Below are 26,424 nucleotides of genomic sequence, written 5' to 3'. Positions count from 1 at the left end.
TGTAGATCGATCTCCATCCTTGAAGTTTGATCGTCGGGGTCCCTGAGGATGTCCGGGCAGGCATGGTTCGTTGCTGTTTCCGGGCCCTTTATCAGGGACTATTGTGCTTCAGAGGACAGACGCTTGGTTCTTAGGCGAGCGTGTTCTCTTGCAGTCTTTGTTTGAGGAGCCTTTGGTTCTTGTGAATCACTAAATTGATTCAATTTAAAATTTATGCCTAATTCAATTTTGAAATTAAATTCATAATTCAATTTCAATTTTAGGATTCTTTACTAAATTGATTCAAATTTAATTTAACTCTTTAATCAAATTATTAATTATATATAAAAAATCAAATTTTATGTATCAAATCAGTCTAATTAAATTTATGAAGCATAAATATTCAAAAATAATCAAAATTAAGGACAAAATCAAAATTTTAAGGCTTTATTTTAATCAAAATTTTCGAAAATTAGGGCTTAATACGGATTTTTCTAGATGAATTGAGCAATTTAAATCACATTTAAACATATCCTAAAAATTAAATCTCCATTTAATATAAAGATTGAACCATAATTAAATTATTCTCCCTCCTAATTGAAATAAAATTGTGGACTATCAAAGAATCAAGATTCAATATGTGTAAATGCAGTAGGCTAACCGATACCACTGTAAGAGTTTATAGGTATTGATTGCGGAAAAACATGAATCATATTCATAAAGTACCTAATCCCAAGATCTAATGCATAACACATAAAGAACATATAATTGTACTTTTGAAGCGTGATTCCACGTGCGATCGAGCAAGAACAATGGGAGATAAAGAACCCCAAGCGTGATTCCGCTACTTGGTCCACGGGCACAAGTTAAACCTGTACTAATGCTAGTTAGTCGTGAATGAACGCTTCAATCAACCTTAAACGGAGAAGAGAGACATGAACTAACCACGAACCACCACGACGAACACCACGAGACACCACGAGAAGGCGCCGGACGTACGGACGTGAGGAGAGAGGGGAGGGCCGTGAGGTGAGGAAAGTGCTTAGGGTTTTGGGACTTGGTTGCTTGTTCCACAATTCACTGAATGTTCATTGTACAGTTCAACCTTAGGCATGGATCTTATTTATAGATCATATCTCTAAATAAGAGTCCATGTCAAACCCAAACACTTTATCCTAAACAAACTACTCTAGCCCAACAATCTACATGGTATGTCATAATCTCATGAGACCGAGAGTGAGGGATAGCTCAAGTGGTTAGAGCTCCCTCCCGATTCCAGGAGATCCTGGGATCGATTCTCACCCCGCCCTCGTGGCTCTTTAAACACCAAGAAAAAAATAATCTCATGAGACCCATTAATGGGCCTCTTACTTTTTTAACCCAACACCCTTGTTGTGTGACCTAAAAGGATCCATTCTATTGAGTTTTGGACTATTTAACTATTGGATCATTTGTCATATGAAGCAACAAACAATAACGACCCAAAAGAATGAACTTATTATCTCCATAATAGTGATCCTTGATATATCTAGTAATTGCACTTATTGAAGACATAATTCCTTCAGTCGAGACATGCTAAATTATGCAAAGCAACAGTAAATTAAAGGTTCTTAGTATCTAAGGTTCGCCTAGTCGCATGACACTATGTTCATCAAACACAGAGTATGTACTATGTAGTACTAAAATAGAGCATGATTTTGATTCGAGCAGAAATAGCATTTTCAAGCAATTAAATAATTTCTTGCAATACTATGACAAATGTTGTAACAAATTTAGCATGAATAGCTAGCAAAAACATGAAGAACAAGCCACATTGTTCTCATGAACTCAAAGGGCTAAACAATGGCAAAACGTTCATTTCTTCATCAAATTGAGTCAAACAAGTTTCAAAACACTCCCAAAGAAATATAGAAGCATAAACAAGCAGATTCATAGCATAAAATTTAACAAAAAAAGCAAATTAAGCATAATTGGGTTTGAATTTTTCGAAAACCAGCGAGCAAAACACACAAAATTCGTCAAAACCGAGGTAAGTTTGAGTAAAACTTACATAGATCAGGAAATTAGAGATGAAGAGATTTAATTTGCAACAAGTTTGAGCAAATTTGGTTGACAAACGAGCAAGAACGAACGATTTTGAGAAGAACACAAACGAAGAACAACAGCAGCGAAATGAGGAAGAAGGGGTTTTATTCGGAAAACCCTACTCCAGCGCAAAACGATAGATATCACGCGATGCGTGATTCTTGTCACATTGTGATACCCTTAATTCTCAACGACATTACGTAGAAGTACGCGCTAGCTCAGCGACACAGCTTATGGCCCCATAATGATTTATGCGGACCATATGTAGCAATTTTGGGTTCCGTGGTACACCAATTAGCCCCTATAAGGAAATTGACATGATTAGTAGTCGACTCGATTACAATTGCAGTAACTGATTAACCTGATAACGGTCGTCTCACTTAGCTTAAGCGCCTAAGTATTGGCTCATCACAAGCACCGAGGTAATGGTTCATAAGCAAGCACAAGCGCTAAAGTGCCGACTCATTTACAAAATGCGCCGAGGTACTGGCACGGAAAGCAATTACAACAAAGCATCAACATAACAAGCATTCAAGTGAAGCATCAGCGGATAGAGGATCACAAGGCAATGAGGTCTTCGACGACTTTCACTAGGATGAGAAAGTTTCCAATTAAAGGATCAATTCAAGGCACAAACGAGATTTTGGAGACAGCTACAAGCAGCGGTCTTCGACGATGTTCCCTAGGTTGTGGAAGATTGTCATAGAAAATCTTAAGACAACTACAAGTAGTGGTCTTCAATGATATTCTCTAGGATGAGAAGATTGTCACAGCAAAACTGAGGATGGCTACAAGCAGTCACATTCGACATTGTTCCCTATGATGTGGAGGATTGTCACAAACAAATGAAGATGGCTACAAGCAGTGGTCCTAGACGATGGCGTTAACGAGTCATTGTGAAGGTCGTCACAAAAATGCAGCAACAAAATCGGTTACCCCAGAGACGTGTGCTCGATGGTGCAAGATACACGTATTTTTTTAACTCTTTTATCTGTTTAACTAACGCTAGTTTGCAGGTATTGGTGTTACAAGAATGATTTAGGATCGCAGAATGTTCTAAGTCATTCTCCGTCCCTATCGCTACTTTGACTTTTGTTTTCGAAACATACGTTTCTCCAAACTCAGTCAAAGTGGGGACTTCTGTAGACACCCAAATGTGTCTCCCCAAAAACCAAACCCAGTGATGAATACCTTTCACGTCAATGATTATCGAACGAAGTGAAAATGTGAAAAGTCTTGTTATGCGGTTGTTTTTAATAAAATACCTTCTTTCTATTTTCGAAAATGTACTCTATTTATGAAAATAGTCAGTCCAATTTAGCATGGTCCATTATAAGGGTCCAATAATATTGTAGTTGGATTGGGTTCGCAAAGAGCTTTCCAACAATATATTTAAAGCCCAATTCTGATGAATAAGGAGGAAGTTATGGCCAAAATACTAAGTCGGGCTCGAAATGAATTTTATATGCGGCCCAATGATCTAGAGGAGGGTCTATTAATTACTATTCCTAAAGTTATTAGGATGTAATTTAAATAATCTTCTAGAATAATCTAAAAGCTTCTTTTAAATTTTAATGGAATTAGGATTAATAATTATATTTTTAGAAAATAAAGAGTTTGATTTGAGATAAAACAAAGTGTTTTATGGTAAACCTGATTTTAAACCTAATAAACATGGAGTCTAATTACTTAATAATATTAGGAAAAGGATTCTGTACAAAAGCGAGTTTTATCTTTTAATCAGCGCCAAACGACAAGTTTGTCGCACTGCGACTGTCGCCATGCGTGATTCCTTTCGTTTAGCGCTGAACGACAAAAGCTAGTTTATTTCCGAGTCTAATTCGATCTCTTTTCAATCGTTTCTGGACTATTTTTCTTATAAATAAGGTCCTTATTCCCAGTTTTCAAATCACCAACAATCGTCTAGAATCATCACAATTCTGTCTCTTCTCTCTCTTAAGCAATAGCTTATTCTTTCTCTCTCTCGCTTTCTAAACTAGCATTTTACAAACACCATATCGCATACACAAGTTCTAGGCACACCTAACCAAGTTCGAAGTTGTCTTCGCCCTCGACGTGAAAGGTTGATACTTTCTGAGGGTTTGGAACCAAATCCCTATTCCATTTATTTAATTTAATTGTTTAATTTAATATTTTATTGAAGTTTACTAACGTGTGTATTTTGTAATTAGAAAGAGGTACGAGGCATCAAAGTGAGTAATTTTATTACTCTATTATTGTACAAAGCATATTTCGATTTAATTAATTTCTAGTATCGTGTTAGGATATTTTTATTGCTATCTAGTATCATGTTTAGGGTGCTCCCTATGCTTTCTAATATCATGTTAGTATCATGTTAGGGTTAAAACTTTGATCTTTATTGTTTAGTGACATGCTAGGAGTTGTTATTAATCTTGTTAGTATCCTTCCTAGGATCTTGCTAATATTATTATGATTTATTATGAAGATGATGATTTGTTGTATCAATATTATTATTTTGCTTGATATATATTATTGTTATTGCTTGATCACACCTTTTATGCAGGTTTAAAGGGAATTTGTACTTGAAATCACGCCTAATAAGATTTTGATAATTTTGTTTAGGCTAATATGAAGACCGACTTATGAGTCAACTAAAGTTTTTAGCCATAAGATTGAGCCACGCACTTAAATATAATCCACTTAAATGGAGGCACCTAGCAAAACCCCAAAACAAAAGAGATGTTACCCACCAAGTGTAACCTCAATAAAGAAAAACTCAAAGTAGTAGAGAATTTGTGGCCAATCACAAGAGGTCTACAAAACCAATGGTGGACCCAACGTTGTTCACGATGGGTCACGTGATCCAGAAAAAATAAGGGATAAAAATAAATTAAGGCAAGAGTGTTTCAAATGATGCTCTCTATATCAGCAGTAACTACATTGAGTGAAATTGTTTCCTACATTGGCAGCAGACCGGATCCCATACCAAGCCCTTTATATATTTTTTTTCCCCTTTTATATGCTACAATAGCCTATTAGACATTTTTCTTTTCCATTATTATATGCTACAGTAGCCTATTAGACAGTACTAGATGAAGCCCGTGCGATGCACAGTTTGTTTGAATTTTCTAAAATATATTTTTTTGCTAAAACTTGTTGCATATTTAGATAAAATTCTTAACATCAAAAGATAATATTTTTATATATAATTAATTTAAACTTAAATATATCATTTGTCAATTTTGCTTACGTGGCATTTGAATTATTTAATTGTAAAATAAATTAATAATCTCTTATTTAATTGGCTACAACTAAACTTTATAATCCTACGTGGCGCACTAAGAAAATTAAATCCTACGTGGCTCTCTACAAACTCGGGAAAAACTCCCCTTTATATATATATATTAGATTGTACTATATTTGGTTTTTCTGTTGTTCATTTTATTTGTATATATTATTGTTTGGGCCTAATTGTTTTATTTTTTTAAAAAAAAACTTTCATACTTTTTCTTTGACAATTGACAATTTACATACTATACTAGCCTATTATTTTCTATAATTTTTTTTTCTTCCTTTTATTTTTTTTACCGTATATAATATATATATATATATATATATATATATATATATATATATATATATATATATATATATATATATAACGAAATAAAATTATGTACATGTATAAACACAATCATAATTTTATTTTGTACATGTATGTATTTTATTATATACATCAATTAACTAATTTAAGTTATCTTATACAATGTTTAATAACTCCGAAAGTCCAAACCCATAAGTGATATGCTTTGAATCCGTCATTACTTTTATTTGTTTAATCCTAGCTATGTAGTCCATAATAGTAACCTATGTTATATGAGTAATATGAATTAATCTCACTGAAATTGTAAATTAATTTTTAGGAAAATTTACACTTTAGTGTCCCAACATTTAAGTGACTTCCACTTTGGTGACCCATGGTTTTAATATTGCCACTATAGTGTCCTGTCATTAGATAGTTGTTCAATATTAATGCCTAATAGTTAACGGTGTTAAACTCTCCGTTATTTTTTTTTTTTTGGAAAAATATCAATATATTTTAATTAAACTAAAGCACTAAAGCTAAATATTAGCATTAAAACATAACCAGACCATGATATATATATATATATATATATATATATATATATATATATATATATATATATATACACACTACTACTACTACTACTACGTGTAAAAGATGTCAATAGTAGTGGAACTTCTTTCTCCTCATGAAACTAAGATTACAGCTAATTAAACAAAAATATATCCTTAGGCATGCATAAATTGATTAAAAATAATTAAAAAGTCAATGTACTGCACTTTTAACATCATTTTTTGTAACCCAAAAAATTTCATGACTACATGCATGCCCAAAAAATAATGTTAATAAAATAAAAACCCTAGAATACTATTGTTTAGTGAGGAACTTGGCGTATTGCGATGATGCAACTGTTGTAAGATCTTGTCGCTTGGATTGAGTTTTACGATTGCGGCATTATCTTCACCAATGAATGAGACAAATTTTATTTTATTAGAGGAGATACTTAGTTTGTGATGAATTTTGGAAATGGGTAGCAGTGTAGAACCTAGAGGCGTAGAAGTTAGGCCCTGTTCTCTTCACCTTAAAAAAATAATATTAAGTAAAAATAATTTCAGTTCAGTAAAAATAAGTTCAATTCAGTAAAATTTATTTCAGTTCAGTATAAATAATTTCAGTTCGGTAAAAAAAAGTTCAGTTCAGTAAAATTCAGTTTTCTTAAAGAAGAATTATAATAGAAAATCAGTAAAAATAATTTCCGTTCAGTAAAAATAATTGTAAAAATAATTTCAGTTCAGTAAAATTAAGTTAAGTTTAGTAAAAATAAGTTCAGTTCAGTAAAAATAATTTCAGTTCAGCAAAATTAAGGTGAATCAAACAGGGCCTTAGTGGGAAATTTTGAGAGAGATAGATGAGGTAAATGGGTTTTGGGGGAAATTTAAGAGACCCTAATATAATTCATTAATTATACAACTTTAGTTTTTTTTTTCTTTTTTTTGTTTACGGAGAATTAAACACCGTTAACTATTAGGCACTAATATTGAACAATTATCTAATGACAGGACACTAAAATGGGAATATTGAAACCATGGGTCACCAAAGTGGAATTTACTTTAACGTTGGGACACCAAAGTGTAAATTTCCTAATTTTTAGAATGAAAATGTAAAAATAAATGTGATACAACAAGTTTCTTTAGTCCTAAAAGTCATCCTTGTCCTTCACAAAATCATTCTCCATCAAAAAATCATCCTTCATAAAATCAACCTTTTTTATCAATGGATGACGGTAACTTAACACCCGTAAAATGCTAGATTTGCCACTGTACAAAACCTTAACCCTACCTTTACCGTATTCCTATCATGGTATTCTTTTGTCATGGCGACCCCCTAACGATAGCGATAGAGAAACCCAACACTTAGACTTGTCAATCATGTCGGATCACTTCGAGTCATAGCTCATTTCGAATCCCAGATCAAGATATTCTCAACCCTAACTCAGTCTTTTCTGGTTCGTGTCAACTTGACGGGTTTAGAAATAATTTTTTTTTATTTAGTTATTTTTAGCTTTTGATTAGCAATATATTATCTGCATTAATCAAAGGGATTATATACTCGTACATATCATCTACATTAATCAAAGGGATTATATATCAATATGTTATCTACATTAATCAAAGGGATTATATATCATTTCTCTCTCGTTTGTCTATCTCTGATCCACAACAATATATACTCGTATCATGCGGGGTAGTAGGTTGGTGTGGTTAGCGATTGGTGTGGATCTGAGATAGACAGACGAGAGAGAAATGAATGTAGAATGGTGAATGGATGATCAATCCAATGAAAGCGCATATTCTTAGGTGCACACTCATGCACCTAGAAATAGGTGTAACAACAGCACAATATGAACATTAGCTTTTCGGAAAGTGAACATAGACATTAAAAATATGAACATTAGCTTTTTAGAAAGTGAACATGGGCATAAAAATGTGTGATTTTTGATTTCTTATGTGGTGAATTTGTGATTAATTTCGGGATTAGGTTATACACTTATATTACCTCTGTCAACATTTAGTTGCAACTTTGAGGTAGTATTTGAGAGACATAAAATATTCCAAAGTTGCAACTAAATGTTAACGGAGGTTGTATATGATTTTCTTAATTCTAATGAATTGAATTTTATCTAATTTTCTGCATTTTTTTTATCAGTGAACATAATCATGCAAAATATGAACATATGCATAGGTTCCCTTAAATGTGAACATTAACTTTTAGAAAGTGAACATAGGCATAAAAAATATGAACTTATGCATTTCAGAAAGTGAACATAACATTTCAAAATATGAATGTAAGCAATGGTTTTCTTAAAGTGAATATAAACATTTAAAAGGTGAACATATACGTAAAAAAATATGAACACAAATATTTAAAAAAGACAACATATGCATAAACAGATTTAATTAATATTTCATGAACAACACTACATATTTACATTATAAATATTTGAAATTATATATGAACATATAAAATATTATTATGAATATAATTCATTTAAGTATGAACATAAAAATTTGAAGTAATAAAAACTAATATGATTATAAAACATATGCATTATAAGTATTAAATGTTCATTTTTTTACGTGTTCATTTTTTATTATTAAATATTCATTTTTTTCATGTTCATATTTTTCTATTAAATGTTCATATTTTTTAACTGAATGTTCATTTTGTAGTGCGTAGTATTGATTTTTTTACGTTGTTGCACCTATCTAAGGTGCAGAAGGGTGTACATTAGACTAATTGCAATGAAAGAGCTAGGCTTATAAGTTGGGTTGGGTCGAGTCGAGTTTGACAAGCAAACTTATAAGTTAAACGGATTTGGGTTAAATAGAGTATCGACCCAAAAAAAAGATTTGTTCAAAACCCATGAAAAATGGGTGGCTGGGTAAAGTTTTCAGGTCAGGTTAAAAATCAATTGACCTACCAACACTCCTATTTCTTTAACGACGTTCTCCAAGAGTCCTAGGGTTTGCATTTTGCAGACTTTGGTTGAAGAGGAAATCGAGGGAGAAAGAGGTTTCGAAACTAATTGAACCAACATAAATACTTGAATCTATTCAACCAAACTGTTAAGTAAAGTCAATTTGTTTTGTAATTCAATTAAGAACATTTACAAATCATTATGTTGTTTAATGGCAAGTTAAAAACATAATTACGTTAAGATCTAAACATTTTAAGTGGGTATATCCAATGAAGCAGAATGGGAAGAGAAAGGGTAGAGATATAATAGCCATAATAATGTCAACATAATAAGGCAGACAATCTTAGCAGGAGTAACTAAAAGAAATACAAAAACTAGATGTCTGACAGTTAAACTACAAGAGTTGAGAGCACAACGCTATTCATAATGATTGTCGAACAATGCGACAATTTGATATTACAACAGATGTGCCTACAACCAAAAAAAGGGGGTAAAACCTCTACAAAACCTAGCCATCCCGCGAGTTGCACTTCTTCAGGTCCTCATTTTCCTTCGTCAGATGATCAACTTTTGTCTGAAGAATGTTAATCATGGTCCTGGCGCTCATCACTTCAATCTTTAGAGACTCTTTCTCTATTGATGTCCGATAAATTTCATTGCGCAGCTCTTCGAATAGTTTCAAATAGCTTGGAGGGACGTTAATGTCTATGACATTTGCCGGAGGAGGAGAGGGCCGCTCTTTTGGCTCCATCGATTCCAGCAATGGGAAATCCAAAAGCCCAGAAGAGAAATTTGTAGTCCCAGTAGATGAAGAACAGGGACCCTGTGTTATTGTGGTTGAGATCTCTGAAGCGTTAGAATGACAGGTGTCAAGCTCACTACGCCTTAAACGTTTATTTGGCCCAAGAGACAATGGTTCAGGATCAACAGTACAAGGTACTGGACCTTCTTCTGCCCTTTCCACTTTGCAAAGAGGCGGAATCTCTTGAACCTCAGTCGAAAGCCCGCAGCTGGTTACTGGGGCAGATTCTGAATTGTTAATGGACGGGATGGAATCCTGAAACAAGTGAAGAGCAGAATTTAAGGGAGGGGGAAAAAAAAAAACACTTTATGCACTGTCTTCCCCACAAACCCACCTACTACACCCATCCTTTAGTTATAAGATTTGACTTAAGAAAAATAAGGAATTCAGAATTTTAGACATCAGCAATATTAAATAAAATAATCATACTTCACAAAGAAATATTTGCTAATGGATGCTTCTCATTGTAAACTAAGTTTAACATTCTTTTGCATCAAGTACAGGGAGAATATAGGACGGTTTCACATCATTTGCTTGAGTTGCATGGACTGAATTTCCTCTTTATACTTTACCGCAAACAAAGAAACCATCAACTTCGAGATCAACAAGAAAACATCACCAAATTGGAGATTATCAGCCAGATGTTGAAGACACAAGGGCAGATTGCCGGCATCAGAAGTAACAAACACAATGCAAGTCTGAAACTGTGCGACAATTGTCTAAAAGGAAAAAATGGGCATGTAAAAGATCACAAAATAGCTGTTAGCCTGTTATCTCCCCTCTTTCACCCCCTTCAATGGTTATATATGTATTAACAAGAAAGTTTGGAGAGCATCCTTCTCTTTAAAGACAAAATGGACCTCAGCAAAAAGCAGAACTGATGCAACGTAAAGGCACTTGGGTATAATATTTGACTTGCAGATGCAAGAAAGAAAGAAATGGTGCGAAAGCTATATGATCTTGAAACAAAATAATGCAAGAGGAAAGGAAATATTATTATGTGATTATTTTAGAAAAAGAAATAGGGGCATTAGCAGAGTTAATTCTGTTATTTCTGGCACCGAAACACTTGGGGCACATTAGATGTCTACATTAAACATATGGGCATACTTCACATAACACATCACCTAAACAGAGCCATTTTTAACTTTCTGTTTTCTCTTTTTGGGTGGCAGTGTTTGAAAGACAATGATATTTATCATGCTAATGCAATCTTTGACGGGTGGTGCCCAAGATCTCGGATTGAAACCAAGGATGAAAATTATATCCTTGTAGTTCAAGAGTATGAGTTTCTGAACCCCAGGGATGATACAAAATAGCCTCACATTTCACAAATATGAAATTATAAACTATAGCTCCCTATTATTCATGACTGATATACGAAAAGAGAGAAATATTTGAGTTATTCCCTGTACTGTTGATATTATAGAAATTCACAAACACCATGATCTAAATGGTATTGGCAATTAAAAACACCAAACTGTCTAATCACCTCTTCCAACAAGAACCATCCTCGAACAAAAAAATGGAAAAGTTCAAGAGAATTGAATATGCATTCGGAAATGCAAGATTCACATAAATTCTATCAGACATCTAAAAACATGTTTCAAGAATTCAACACATACGTCATTGCATACACAACTCAACACTTTACAGCTGTCTTTTTTTTTTCTTTTTTCTTTTTATTATAACCTTTCAAGAAATGGGCCAAACTAATGTTTGTGACAGATCTTTTTTTATAATTGGAAAGATAGAACAAATAACACAAAAGCAAGGACAAAGAATTAATCATTTTATCAATATTCATTTTGTAGTTTTAGGCACATATCTGATAGAGAAAAAAAAAATAAAGTAGTTAAAAATAACATGTATCAATCAATATTATCTCGGAAATACCTTTGCTTGTCACCTTATACAACCAGATCACTGTAAAATAATTTTTAAGTATTTGTAGCCTTGTAGATACTTGATGATATGAGATTTACATAGTACAAGTGACTGATGCTCTAAATTCATTTCGTTTAAGACCATTGTGCATACAAAAGCTACAGCCATTTAAAATCTACACCTACCAACCAAACATGGTATAGTTTCAGCAATCTAATTTACTTTCTTCTTGACGAAACAGATTGTGTTGGCCAAATGAAAAGAATGAAAGGTAGGCTGTGGAAGTTGATTAATGGTCTAAGTAATTCAGTGGCAATTATTTGACAAATACGGCCAGATATATGCCAAGAGTAACATTCCTTAGAGAAAACAACAGTTCTCCTTGACGCCAGAAAAACTAACGAATACAAAGGCCATCAACCCGCTGGTGCAGCGGAAGATATGCAACCAAATCACAGTGCAGGAAGTTAAAAAGAACAAGTAACAACCGATATTAACTCCAAATCCTTTGACCCACCCTTTTTAAGTCACAGATGTTGTTGACAAATTCGCAGATGGGATATTCATTAATTAGTCACAAACTCCGTGCGGAAGAAAAAGACGTACCCTCTTTTTCCAACTCGGTGAGATCCTCATATCAAGGAGCCCATGTGATGAGGAGAGAGATTTAATAATAAAAAATAAATAAAGAAAGAAAATAAAGAAAATAAAGAAAAGTGGGACCCAGTGTTGAGGAGAGTGAAACAGAGAAGACGAATTCAAATAAATAATCTGGCAACTATCAAAAAATTACCAAAAAGGAAATAGCTGCAACAGGAAAAGAATAAAGTTTCACATGAAATCTATCAGAATCACATCATGCCAACCAAATCTTCACCAATAACCTACCAAAGGAAATCTTAGAGCTTGCGACAGACTGGCATTAGACTAACACTGGAATTTCCTATAGGTACTATAGAACATGCTAACATTAGTAAGAGCATCATGCATCACATACTACTCTCAGAACGTTAACAAGGAAAACAAATAGGCCACAGATCAGCCAAAAACTCAAATACCCAACTAAGCATGCTTCCACAAAGGCAACTGAAAAGTGAAACGTACAACACCCAACTCAACATCACATTGCTCAGCCAAGCATTATTAAAGTAGCCAACAATGAATTTAAACATAATAATATTACTACCTGTTAACCAATAAAAACAAACCATGAAGAATCCAACTAAAGTTCAACTCACCTCAACACGTGCATCATCATTACCGGCTGCCTCATCATCACCCTCCTCTCCAGGGACAAGGGTAGATTCATCCTTCTCCCATTCCTCCTCTACAAAGGGTCCATACTGCTCACCAGGCTTAAATCCTGGACCACTTTTCTTCAATATTTTACATAGTAAATATGAATCCTATGCATCCAAAATGAACTAGTTAATATAGTATATAACAGATTAGAGAGTACTAATTTTACCACATGTTTAATATGTCAATAAAATGGACGCCCAAAAAAGCTAATTAAGCCAATTGACAATCATGATATTCCAAAACAAGGATAAAAAAAATCTGCAATGAAGTTATTTGAAGTCATATACGAAGTTATAAAGACAGAAAATCAATACCATAACTTTCATTTCAAAAAGAAAATCAATTTACACATTAAAGAAAACAAAATATTTCCTCATTGATCACATTAGAATAGGGCTAAATTTTGTCCAACCCAGTCATGCAAGAGGCTTAAATTCCTACCTTTGTCTCGAATTATATGCAACAATTAGACATTTTCTACTCACACTGTACGTCAAATCGTTGCAGATCATTTGAAACAGAGGTAATAAGCTTGAATTATTCTAATAAGAACTTAAGTGTACTACGGGGTATATAACTTCAAATAGTCCATAAGAGAGAAGGTTTTAATTGTGAACAATTTGATGAAAAAACAAGCAATGAAAGATATATGGCAGTATAAATTGACAATGAACTTAATCTTAAGTTAAACACACACACACACATACACAAACTCCACTGGTACCAGGTGACATAATAATCCAGTTGCAAAAAATAATTTGCAATTAATGCTAATTTGAAGGAACAAAATAGAAAAACATTTCCTGAACTAACTAGTCACTTTATGCAAGAAAAAAAAAAACCTTAAATGAAAATAAAAACAAAGGAAAAAAAAAACCCTGGGATCAGTTTGGCAAATCCCAAACCCTTTCGAAACAAAGTAACAAACAATACTCTTTTTACACAACAAGGGTATAAGGACAGCAAAATCATCCTTTGAACCCTGGCATCAGAGCCCTCCGATGCGACGAAATATTTTACTTTTAATTTAGATAAACAACTCAAAATCACAATTTCTAGAAGTTCTACACCATATAACATTTCCAAGAAACTGGTACCAAAACCTCAGTATAGAATCTGGAATGGGAAAAGGGGCATTCTGCAATATTGTAATTGGAAAATAACAAAAATGGTGGAAATGGAAAGAACAGAGATATTGCCGTGACTCCTATATCATATATTTGTCCGAAGAATCAACTTAACTCAATTTCCACCAACCGTTCAACCGCTGGAAAGAAAAGCAGGTATGTATTTATGATGAACACACTAGCCCTAGCTACCAAATCACAAAATTTTTGTCATATTCCAAGCAAATTCTCTTCAAGACATTTCTTTTGAAATCTACAAGCTTAACATACTTATGCTTACAAGAAAAGTGTCAATGTTGGTTTGCCTAGCAAAGATCGTAGCAACATACACCAAAATTTGTAGGTTTACAAACTCAGTGATCTTTGTTTCTCTTACAGTCTTACTAGTGAGCAGTCCTTGCCATGGAAGCTTTCCAATCAGTTTAAAATCATTTTTAGGGACACAAAATAACAAAATAATAGTTATGATCAAGCATGGCTTTAGAAGATAAAACTACCACACAAAAAACAAAAGGCCTATAAATCCATGAGCCTTATAGACATTTCACATTTGATAGGATCTCCAACGGCAGGCTACTCTTTTAACAAACCTGCCAGGGGATGAATTACACCCTTGGTAGAAGAATCTTCATCGATCACGATACACTCACATTACACAGTATCAGTTTTAAAATTGCAACCTAGATTACACTTCCATAGTTCACATTTAATCACAACATGGAGTGGATACACGATATTTTAGGAGAGAAGAGAGAGAGGAAGATAAAAAAAAGAATGACCCATGTGAAGAGGAGAGAAAGATAGCAGAACTGGCCAAATACAGTTATGTTGCAATTAACTTGCAAAACACTTTGAGATTAAAGGAGAAAGGAGGAAGTTATGTCGCCAAAAGATTTTGGTGCCATGTCTAACACGGTGACGGATCCTCCGTCAATCTAGATTTTATAAAATTTCATATAAGGCCACTATATGATTGGCTGTTGTGTCGTATCGAAGTATTGGAGGATCCAACATGTGACACTCATGTTCAGCAAGGTGTTAAGACAATATAGGGGGAAGTATATAAAATAGGTAAGCTACAACGCCTCTTCATGAGCTTTTGAAAACTGACATATGTATTGCAAAACAGCGCCATCACAGTATGGGTCCCACCAGTGGTGGAGTCTAAAAGAAGGTTGTAAATGATGTGCCCCTACCATATCATTTGACACTAATAGACATCCCTTTTACGAAACACATAAGAAATAAAATGAAAGAAAAGAAGAGAACATCCACACAGTAGTTCTTGGCAGATCTTACCATTACTATACCACTTTTAGCAAGCTCTTCATCCGTTAATCTGTACTCATGCATAACCCAATTCGTACGCTTCCCACAGGGTGCTCGTCCACTGTAAAACACAAGAGTCTTCTTCATACCAACTGTGCGAAAGTTGTGTACAATAGGGCGATCATTACCTGTGGCTTTCCAATACCCTTTACCTGTTGCTCGATTCACTCTAGAACCATTCACATACTTTCTATCTTGTACACCAAAAAAGTACCATTCATTGTCTCTGCTCTTCAGCTTTGACAAAGCTGTAATTAACAACACAAAGTAAACAAAACCAAATTAGACCAAATTACAACCAAATTACAACCAAATTATACCCTGAACACAACTTCCGGGCAACTAAATCTTCTAAGGGTAACAAGCATTCACAAGAAATCAATTCATTTTTTTAAACTGGTAAATTATCAAATCTTAAAACTGTTAGGCAAAATCCAATTCATTAAACAATTTCAAAAAAAAAAAAAAAAAAAAAAAAAAAACCCAACTTCAATTTCCATATCCTAAGCTTTTACACAGTATTTCAAAGAACAAAGCATTCTAATTGACATCGAATACAGTTGACCAATTCATAATTTAGCATTAAATCACAACTTGTACATTATAAATCAACAAAAAGTTATAAACAAAAACATTTAAACCATAATCAAATCAATTAAAAAAAATAACAATTAAAAAATAACAATCCATTAATTCACTTCCCTCAAAAAAAAAAAAAATCCATTAATTCACTTTATTCTAATTTTTGCCAATTCAAATAGACAACCAGAAAAAAAAACAATTGCATGTCAAAACTCCGTCGAGTTATTAAAATTTGTAAATACCCTCAACCCCATACTTAATCATCATCAATAATCAACCTGAAAAAAAAAATTAGAGTGAAGAATTGAACCTGGTAGGTCCCACGGTTCAGACTTATAGATATCAGTCTCAGAAATGGCGTCAAAGCGAATGGGTTTGCCACAAATTTTGCGTTTAAGATAGTAGCTAACAAGCTCTTGGTCAGTAGGATGGAATCTGAAGCCAGGAGCAAGCGATGTAGCCGTTGCGGGGGTCGGCGACGGAGGAGGGAGAAGCAACCTCGGCGGAGACGACGGCGGTGGTGGCGGCGGAGGCGGAGGAGGAGGTTCGGTTCCCATAGAAGAAGGTGTGGTATCAAAGAGAGAAAGGAGCAGAATTTTGGCAGATTGTTGAAGAATTAAGGGAGAAAAATTGGAGATATTACAAGAATGGTAAGAGAAGGAATTGAAAGGAAGAAGAATGAGATGAAGGTGAAGGTGAAGGTGAAGGTGAAGGTAGGGTGGAGAGGAAGAAAGAGAGTGGGTGGGATTGAGTAAGGGTCAAGAAAAGGCGAGAGAGGCGTGCCATTGAAGTTAAACCCGCTTCTGTTGTTGTTATTGTTGTTGTTATTGTTGTTGTTACCCCTATTTGTGTTCTGCCGCTACTGCATTCATCATCATCATTATCACATTATCATAGATACTCAAACAAGAAAGATTGGATTATAGTGATTTTGCCATTTGGTTTTTTTTTTTTTTTTTTTTTTATAATTTTCTTTTTTTTTTTTACTCCCTCCGTTTCAATTTGTTAGTCCCATATACTATTTTGGGCGTTTCAAAAAGATCTACCCACATTGAATGTATTCTACTTTTAACTTAGTTTTTTTTTCCTATTTTATACATAATAAATTCTGATTGCTTAAATTAATTGATTGTGAATTAATGAAATGACTCTAAGTAAAGAAATTACTCCCATGATTTATGCCATTATGGCTAATGCTTTCCTAAAAAAATTAAACAAGCCAAAACTATTTGTGAATTGTTTTTACTTTAATGCTAGATTCCAAATATTTCTCTTTTCTTATTTTATGTGATTGATTCCATATGGGACTATCATATTGAAACAGAGGGAATATTATTTTTAGCTTTATATTGGTGAATGATTTAGTAAGACAATACTTTGTTTGGATAGAAGAAAAAAGGGAAGGAAAAGGGAGGGGAACAAAATCACTTGTTTGGGTAAAGAATTGAGGGAAGGAGAGAAAGGAAGGGGATGGATTGATTTTCCCACTCTCTTCAATAAGCATAATTCCTCCAAAATTGAAAAGATTTGGAGGGAAATTGGAGGTCACCTCCCTTGCCCTTTCTTTCCACTTCCCTTACTCCTACTTCCCTCCCCTTCCTTTCCATCCTTATTTGCTACCCAAACAAAGTGTAAGTCATCTTTTATTTTACGGCTATTTCACCAAATGCCACTGGTACTTTAAAAATTCACCAAATGCTATCGGGTTTTTCAAAATTCACCAAATGTCAATGACAAACACTATATTGTCATTAATGAGCTATGTTATCTATCCATTACCGTAGGCGTTGTTCGAAGTGCGCCTACGTTAAAGCATGTGTGAATATACTTGGCACTCATAGGAAGTGGGAATTGACATTACGATTAGGGACAACAATAAGGGACAAAGCAAAGTAGGGAGCCGCCAACAAGTTTTTAAGGAACTTGTAAACTGTTCACGGATCATAAAAAGGCAACCACGAATAAAGGGACAAACAATAGGCAACAACGATTGACCCGTGAAGGTTACACCCCATTCATAATCAATGAGATGAGTGGAGGGTACTGACTTTCTCCTGAAAAAGAAAGACGTGAAAGTTGAATTATTGTTTTTGAACTTCCTTCGAAAAAGAAATTTGAAAAAGTTTTTAAAGTTCCCCAAAAAGAAAAAACATGAAAAAGGGAAGAAGTTTTGAATTTCCTCGTCGAGCAAGACGAAATGAATCGCATGCATGGATCAAATTGCTTATCTTGAAGATAATGTATGCATGATACATGTTCTTAGGTCAGGAGGCTAAAGACAATTACATCATGTGACATGATAGATGAATTAACTTAGGTCATGGAGCTAAGCATCATATATGGTGTAAAGAAATGATCTTGAATGTAACTTACACTACTAAAATTCGGTCAAATTGCGACCGTTTTTTATGACCGTCATTAAAACAGTCGCAAAATATAATATTTGCGACCGTTTTTAAGGCGGTCGCAGATTTGCGACCGTTTTTAAGGCGGTCGCAGATTTGCGACCGTTTTTAGGCTATTTAACGGTCGCAAAAGTATTTAAAATTTTTTTTAAAATAATATACACGTTAAAAATAATTCTAAATTTAAACAATTTTATTACGACTGTCAAAAACGGTCGCAAATTGCGACATTTACGACCGTTACATAAACGGTCGCAATTTGCGACCATTTGCGACCGCCAAAACCAGTCGCAAATTGCAACCATTACGACCGTTATAGAAACGGTCGCAATTTGCGACCAATTGCGACCGCTAAGAGCGGTCGTAATAAAATAATGATTTTTTTTAATAAAATGCAGTATAAAAGTGCTGCCAACCCACCCTAACCCTAATTTTTGTTGAAGCAGCCGTTTTTCTCATCATTTTCTCTCTCCTCATTTTCTCCATCTTCTCCTTCCTTCTCCCTTCTCACGCCCTCCTTTCTCTTCATCTCCTCTTTCTCTTCTCCTCTTTCTTTCTTTCTCATCTCCTCTTTCTTTCTTTCTCTTCATCTCCTTTCTTCATTAAATCACATCAGATCAAGCCCCACAGTCACAGCAAGCAACGAATGAACGAGATCGACGCGCCGTCACCATCCTTTTCAAGAATTTCGGTTTTCATGGTCAAATTCGACCATGAAAACTCCAGATCTGGAGTTTTCATGGTCGAATTTGACCATATAAACCCCATGAGGAAGAAATATTAGGAAAGGTATGTTGATTTTCTGATTTTTTTTAAAATAATTTTGTTTTATTTTCGATTTTTGTTGTTTTATTTCAGTTTTTGTTCGAATTTTTGTTTGAATGTTGGTTCGAAGTTTTTTTCAAATTTTGTTGATTTGTTTTTCGAGTTTTGTTCGTAATTTTTTTGTGATTTCTGTTCGTTGTGGGTTTCAATTTTGCTGGGTTTAATTTTTTTTTATTTTTGTTCAAATTTTAATTAGTTTTTGTGGGTTATATTTTGTTCGAATTTTGATTTAATTTTTGTTACATTTTCGGTTTGATTTGTGTAATTTTGTTCGAAATTTTGTGGGTTTTTTTTTGGGGTTGAATTATTTTTTATAAATTTATACAATTTTTGGGTTGAATATGGGTGGTGGTTAAAGGTGGTTGAGGCTGGGCGGTGGTGTTTTAGGGTGGCCAGTGGTGGTGGGTAAAGAGGGTTTGGGTGGGAAGTGGTGGTGGGGTAGGTTGCGAAGTTCAGGAGGTGGCTGCGTTTTTTTTCTTTTTTTTTGTTTTTTTAATTTTTTTTGCGACCGCCTAGGACCGTCGCTAAATCCATATTTGCGACTGCTTTGTAACCGGTCGCAATTTGTAAAATTTGCGACCGTTGTCTAACCGGTTGTTGAAATTAATAAAAACGGTCGCAAAAAATCTGCGACCGCCAAACGGTCGCAATAATGATTTTTTGCGACCGCGTGAATAACGACCACCACCTTACGACCGTTGACGGTCGCAATTACTAATTGCGACCGTTTTTACTATAATCTGCGACCGTCTCTGACGGTCGCAATTTCGCCGAATTTTAGTAGTGTTAGGTCTGGAAGCTTAGCACGTATATAGATGAAGTGATCGATGTGTATTGCATAATGAATGTTGCTTAGGTCGAGGAGTTAAGCACGATATGCTTTGTATTATTACAGATCTTTGATAAACATCGCTCAAGTTAGGAAGCTAAGCACCACATGCGATGCGTGAAACAAGGGCTCAGGTCAGGAAGCTAAGCAAGTATACCGTGTTTTAATGAATGTTTTCTTGAAACAAGATTTCATGATAAGGGGTTCCTAAGGGAAGGATGATATGGCTAGGTATGTGTGAGTGAAGTGTGTGAAAGTGAAACTAAGGTTGGCTGTAAAGGTTGTGGTGATAGAAATAGAGGTGAGAAGAGTCAAAGATGATGACTCTCGTTAGGCTGGGTAATGTAAGTGATGTGGGTTTAAGCCCCCAAGTCTAGCGCTATATGGGTATGGATAAGCATTGGATATGACTTGATCATGCTGGATATGAATATGAATGTGGCCGCACCTCGATGTGAGATTGCCTACGTATCCGTTAGGAATTAGGCCGAACGTAGCTCTAACCGAATTTTGCACAAGTATGTGTACACCTCAAAGAGGTCTTTTGAGGGTTGTAAAGTGGTTAAGCTTATAGGTGAAGAACAAAGGGTGAAAGGTTCAAGACCCGAGAGAATCCCTTCGAGATGTGTAATTGTGTATTTAAAAAAATTTTGAATTCGCAAGTTTTTTTTTATAATTTTTAAGTTTTTTATTTTTTTTTGAATCAATGTAGGCAATCTCGGATCAATCCCTCCGAGAGTAGCTAACTTTGATTGTTGCACTAGATTGCATTGTAAGTTCACATTGATACGGACAATGGATTTGTGGCTTGCTTTTGTCGATTGAGGTGTCTTGTGACGTTCCTAGCTAGAGTTTCTCGTGGTTGACGCTAGTTAGACCTCTAGGAAAATAGCTTTTGATTGCATGATTGGTTTTCCCTCGCATCATCCGACTTAGTCATTTTGACCTCCCAATTAGTTGAATCCTTATATGTGGATCCTAGCCCTAGTGTTTTATATACATGATTTCAACCTGTTTGCTTTAGTTGTCCTTGTCCTTAGCGTACACACCTTACCCTTCTATTTTGGAATAGCTTGACTTAGACAATAGATAATCACCCTCAATTCCTTAGTGGTTCGACCCTCAACTTACCATTATACTTGTGTAAGGGTGTGTTAAGAGACTATAAATGTTGTTTGGCCTATGGTAGAGTTAGTTTCAACGACCTAGTTTCAACCCTAGTCAGACATGCATATTAGGTGTGTGCTTTATTAGTGAGTGCAAGTGACATGCATTGACTCTTGTGTATGACCATGGGACTAAGTTTTTAGACTCAATTAAGGACCAAATATTGCTACTGCCATTAATAAATTGGTCAAACTAATTGACAAACTGTTTAATTAGACTCATCGTGATGACTCGACCAAGAAACTGGATTGTCGCCAAAGCAACAAGACTGTCGCCGCACACTGAAGTGCAGCGCCAGACGATAAAGCTGTCGCCAGGCGTTGCACAACAGCGTTTGGCGCCACATCCTAAACCTTAGCGCCATTGCTGGAACATCAATCTGGGACTGTTTCTAGTATTTTACTCTAAAGGGACAGACCTAAAGTCGTACTAAGTCAGTTTTGATTAATTTATTAGACTTTAATATACTCAAATTAATTAACTAATTAATTAGCCAAAGTCCTTTTAGTCATTAATTGGTTTATTTAGACTCAATCACAAGTCAAACAAGCGGTTAGTGTAAACACACATAGGTTATGCACAAGCAAAGAACGCACAAGTAGTCAAGTAAGCACAATATGATGCAATGAGTTTGCAACCTAACCATGGCTCTAGTTCTCTAAAGTTCAAGGATATAGGTTAGTCAAAGAGGTTCCATGGTTATGAGTCCGGATGCATCGCTCGGAATCCTTACTTTTAGAAGGGTTGGCACGTATGGATGGAACCCCGCAAGTTAAACTTGCTTCCACAGTTTGGTGCGTTCACAAACTCGGATGTACCCGTCGTTGCCAACAGCGTTCGATTGAGTAGATGGAGCGTGAACTCCCAGAGGGTTATGGCCAGTAGAACACATATGGGTTTTAGAAAAGAGAGAAAAACTCAATCAAGAAGTAGAATCGAGCCAACAGTGCTAGAACAAGTCAAAACAAGAAGGCAGAAATCTGCCTCGGTATTGGAAGAACACAGCGCGAGACAACAGAGTCTGTCGCCAGAAAATAACTTTGTCGCCAGACGACATTGTCGTCGCCTTGCGACAGAGCTATTTTACAGGCAATGAGCTCTATTTTCTCAACGCTAGTTCCTACATGCCTCAGCAGCTTTCGGTGTTCTTAGAGTTTTCCAGTTTTTGCAGTATTATTTCGATTCTAGTTGTGAAAGATATTTCTCAAATTTCCTACGTGTAAAAAACCTACGTTTTTTACTCATTTCGGATGGTCTTTCCAATGAGGACCTTTTTTGTGCATATGACAATAATGTTAATCAAAATTACGCACATGAAATACTTAGAACTTTTCGAGTCTCATCCGCTCATTCTAAATCATTGCCAAAAATAAATTTTAGGAATTCAAATAGAAATCATCCCAGTGGAGTTGCCAAAAACTGTAGGGAATATTTCAGGCATTACCTCAAACTTGAACCTCACTGTGATCATAGACTTAAGCATGGTGGCGTCCAAAGGGAAGAAAGCTAGAGAAAAAGAGTCGCCAACAAGTTTTAGGAACTTGTAAACCGTTCACAGGGTGAAGGTTACACCCCTTAACGATCCAGGAGATCGTCAACTCCAATAGGTCTGGAACCATGACTAGTGTTCGGGGATGAGGGTACGAATCCAATCTAAAAGAGAAAGAACCTGCCCTATAAAATAGGCCTCTACTTTATTCTACTCGTATTCATGTGCACTTTCTGACTGACATGGAATCATTAGATTAACCCTAAATCTGGTTAATCTATATTGGTTGAATATAAATGCACAAATAAAAATATTATTGGCAATCACTTGAATTAAAATCATATTAGCCTAAACCAAATTATTAATTATCTTATTAGGCGTGAATTCAAGTACAAATTCTCTTTAAACCTGCGTAAAAGGCGTGATCAACCAATAACAATAATATATCAAGCAACATAATAATAACACAAACATCATAATAATCACAATCATATCAACGCTAAAGCATAATAATAAAATCAAGATCCTAGGCATGATACTAACAAGATTAATAACAAACCCTAGCATGTCACTAAATATCAAAGATCAAAGCTTTAGCCCTAACATGATATCAATATGATATTAGAAAGCATAAGAAGCACCCTAAACATGATACTAGAAAGCAATAACATCCTAACATGATACTAGGAATTAATAAAATCTAAACATGCTTTCTACAAGAAAAAAGCAATAAGATTAAATACTTGCCTCGTGCCTCTTTCTAATAACAAAATACACGCGTTAGTAAACTTTAATGAAATAATAAATCAAAGAATTAAAATAAATAGTTGAAAGAAAGAGATAAAAAGTTTATACTAGATTTGGGACCAAACCCTCAGAAAGGTATCAACCTTTCACGTTTGGGGCGAAGGCAACTTCGAACGTGTCTAAGTGTTTCTAGAACTTGTGAATGCGGAATTGCGTTTGTAAAAGGGGTTAGCTAGAAAGAGAGAGAGAAAGAATAAGCTTTAGCTTAGAAAGAAGAGAGAGAATTGGGTGATTGTTTATGATTGCAAACGGAAGTCCAAGGACCCTATTTATAAGAATATAGTCCGGAAACCGATAGAAAAGAGTTAGAGTTTAAAAAGAAATAAAACATATCTTGTCGCCAGACGACAGGTGCGTCGCCAGGCGACAAACTTGTCGTCAGGTGGTGCAATGGCATTTAACACGTTTTCCACACGGAATCCACTTCTCAGTCCTAGAATCCGTGTTAAGGGTAAAATCGTATTTTGATAAAAACACTTATTTTATTCCAAGTAAAACTCGTAAAGAATAATTATCAATCCTAATCTTACTAGGATAAAAAAGAATCTTCTAGATGATTCTAGAAGACTATAATCAATCCTACTAGCTTTAGGAATAGTAATAGGCCCTCCTCTAGATCATTGGGTCATAGATAAGAATCAAACCAGGCCCGGTTTAGTATTTTGGCCATAACTTCCTCATTATTCATCGGAATTGGGCTTATAGTATATCTTTGGAAAGCTCTTTTCGAGCCCCATCCAACTACACCAGTATTGTACCCTTATTATAGACCAAACTAAACTGGATTGGCTATTTTCATAAAATAGAGCAAGTTTTCGAAAACAGAAAGAAAGTTTTTTAACAAAAACTAACCACAACACTAGACTTTTCACACTTTCACTTCATTTGATTATTGTTCGAAGCGAAAGGTATTCATCACTAGGTTTGGTTTTGGGAAAACAAAATTGGGTGTCTACACCATCTTTGCAGTCAAAAGTTAAGAAAGTTTTAAAAACACATTTTCGTATAAGACAAGCCGCTTCGAGAGCAACTCAATGAGTTGCGCGCATTAATGAGTTGCGTTAATGTGTGCGGCACCCATTAGTGAGGCACAACTCATTGAGATGCGAGCGGCACCCAGCGCGACTCAGAGAGTTGCGTGCGCCACCTGATGCCGCGGCTCTAAAACCCTAAACCTGGATTCCTACGCCTATAAATAAGGGTCATCGCTTAGCCTAATGACGACTAAAAAATCATAATTCTAAACCCTAAATCATGAAATCCTTAATCTCTCAAATCCTCTTACTATCATACTACTTTCTTCTCTCTTCCCAAATACTTTCCAACCCTAATTGAATCCATTGAAGTCCTTCGAGATACAAAAAAGAAAGAAGGTCCATAAACATCTATAACGGAGACCTACGCATACAAAGAAGAAAGTTAGTTTCTTGAGCACTTAGATCACTTTTCTTTTATTGTTTAAATAACTTTTAATCAATTAATTAGTGTTGTTTGATCACTTTAAACAAACTTTTAATTAATTAATTTCACATAGTGTTCTTTTGTTAATCAAAGATTAGTGATTGAAAAATTAATTGTGGTTTGATCACCTAAATCAAGGTGAATCTTGTTTATTTATTGTTCTTTTCACGAAAATTGATTAAATAAGAATGACGACTTTTGCAATGTAATTCCTACATGATTAACGCGTGTAAATAAAATCAACTAACATAGTTTTAAGGTATGTATCACGTTGCATATATTGTTTGGTGATCTAATGAAATTGTGAAGAAGGAAGAGGTAGTAGAGGCCGCACTAGGGCTAGAATAGCGATTCCTCCCTAAAAGGTATGTTATTTTAGTACCCTCGCTCCCGAACTCATCTCTGGTACACGTAAACCAATTTGGGAATGGGTAAACTTACGATTTATGCTAAATATCCCTTGAACCATACTTGGGAGAAAGGCATGAACAAGGTTTATGAGTTTTCCTAAAACTCATTGGTGACTCCTTACTTGTTTCTTACAAACAAGTGTAATGATAGGATCAACTCTAATTCAAGGTCTCCCAAAAAGTCAAGAATCCAAATCCTAATACACCCCAACAAGTGTAAAGTCCTAGGCTTTTAAAGGGTCATGGGCATCTAAGGAGAAGGATCCCCTACGATAGGCACTCCCTCCTTAAAGTGGCGACTCCACTAGGGACTTAGAGGTTATAAGATTAGTTCTTAGTTATGGTCCAAGGTTTCCAACACCAGTTTACCTATGGGTTGTAACGATGGCAAACTTAGATAATCTCTAGTTATATAGTGAGACTTGAACGCATAATATCTTCCTTTTTCACAAAGTAAAAGTCAGACAAGCAACATTGTATCATGCATAATCATAGAACACTTTGAACATTGGGGATTGGCTCTCATTGTCTAGGGGTTGCTAACACCAGGCTTCTATCCCGAAATTAATAACAATTATCCCACCCATGTCGCCAACAAAATGTTGGGAGGGCTATGTCATGGGTCAACACGTTGAGTGATTGATTTGTGCATCGTCGCTTAAGATATGGTACCTTTGGACACCCAAGCCTTTACCATAGAATGACATTGTATGCTTCGACGATTCTTTTTTATGTGTTTATGTGACTACATAAATATGTGCTTCGTGTCACATAAATATGTGCTTCGTGTCTAATCTAATTAATTCCAACTTGTTACCTAGAGATATGATAAAAAAAAAAATAAAAAAATAAAAAAATTACAAAAAATTGTTGTTCGACAAAAAAAAAAAAA

At 35.0% G+C, this 26,424-nt stretch overlaps 1 protein-coding gene across 1 annotated transcript; it reads right to left on the bottom strand.

Annotated features, from left to right (window-relative positions):
• Positions 1-9,392: 9,392 nt before the first annotated feature.
• LOC145605369 (NAC domain containing protein 50-like) lies at positions 9,393-16,966 on the bottom strand. Its single transcript, XM_081661413.1, has 4 exons — positions 16,450-16,966; positions 15,528-15,805; positions 13,038-13,205; positions 9,393-10,167 (listed from the first exon to the last, which is right to left on the bottom strand). The coding sequence occupies exons 1-4, from the start codon at positions 16,694-16,696 to the stop codon at positions 9,619-9,621; spliced, it is 1,242 nt and encodes a 413-aa protein (XP_081517539.1). The 5' UTR covers positions 16,697-16,966; the 3' UTR covers positions 9,393-9,618.
• Positions 16,967-26,424: the final 9,458 nt, after the last annotated feature.

Source organism: Chenopodium album, chromosome 22 (genome assembly GCF_948465745.1).
Source record: "Chenopodium album chromosome 22, dcCheAlbu1.1, whole genome shotgun sequence".
NCBI classification, from domain to species: Eukaryota; Viridiplantae; Streptophyta; class Magnoliopsida; order Caryophyllales; family Amaranthaceae; genus Chenopodium; species Chenopodium album.
The sequence above is the reverse complement of the archived record's forward strand: the minus strand, read 5'-3'. Positions and strand labels throughout refer to the sequence as shown.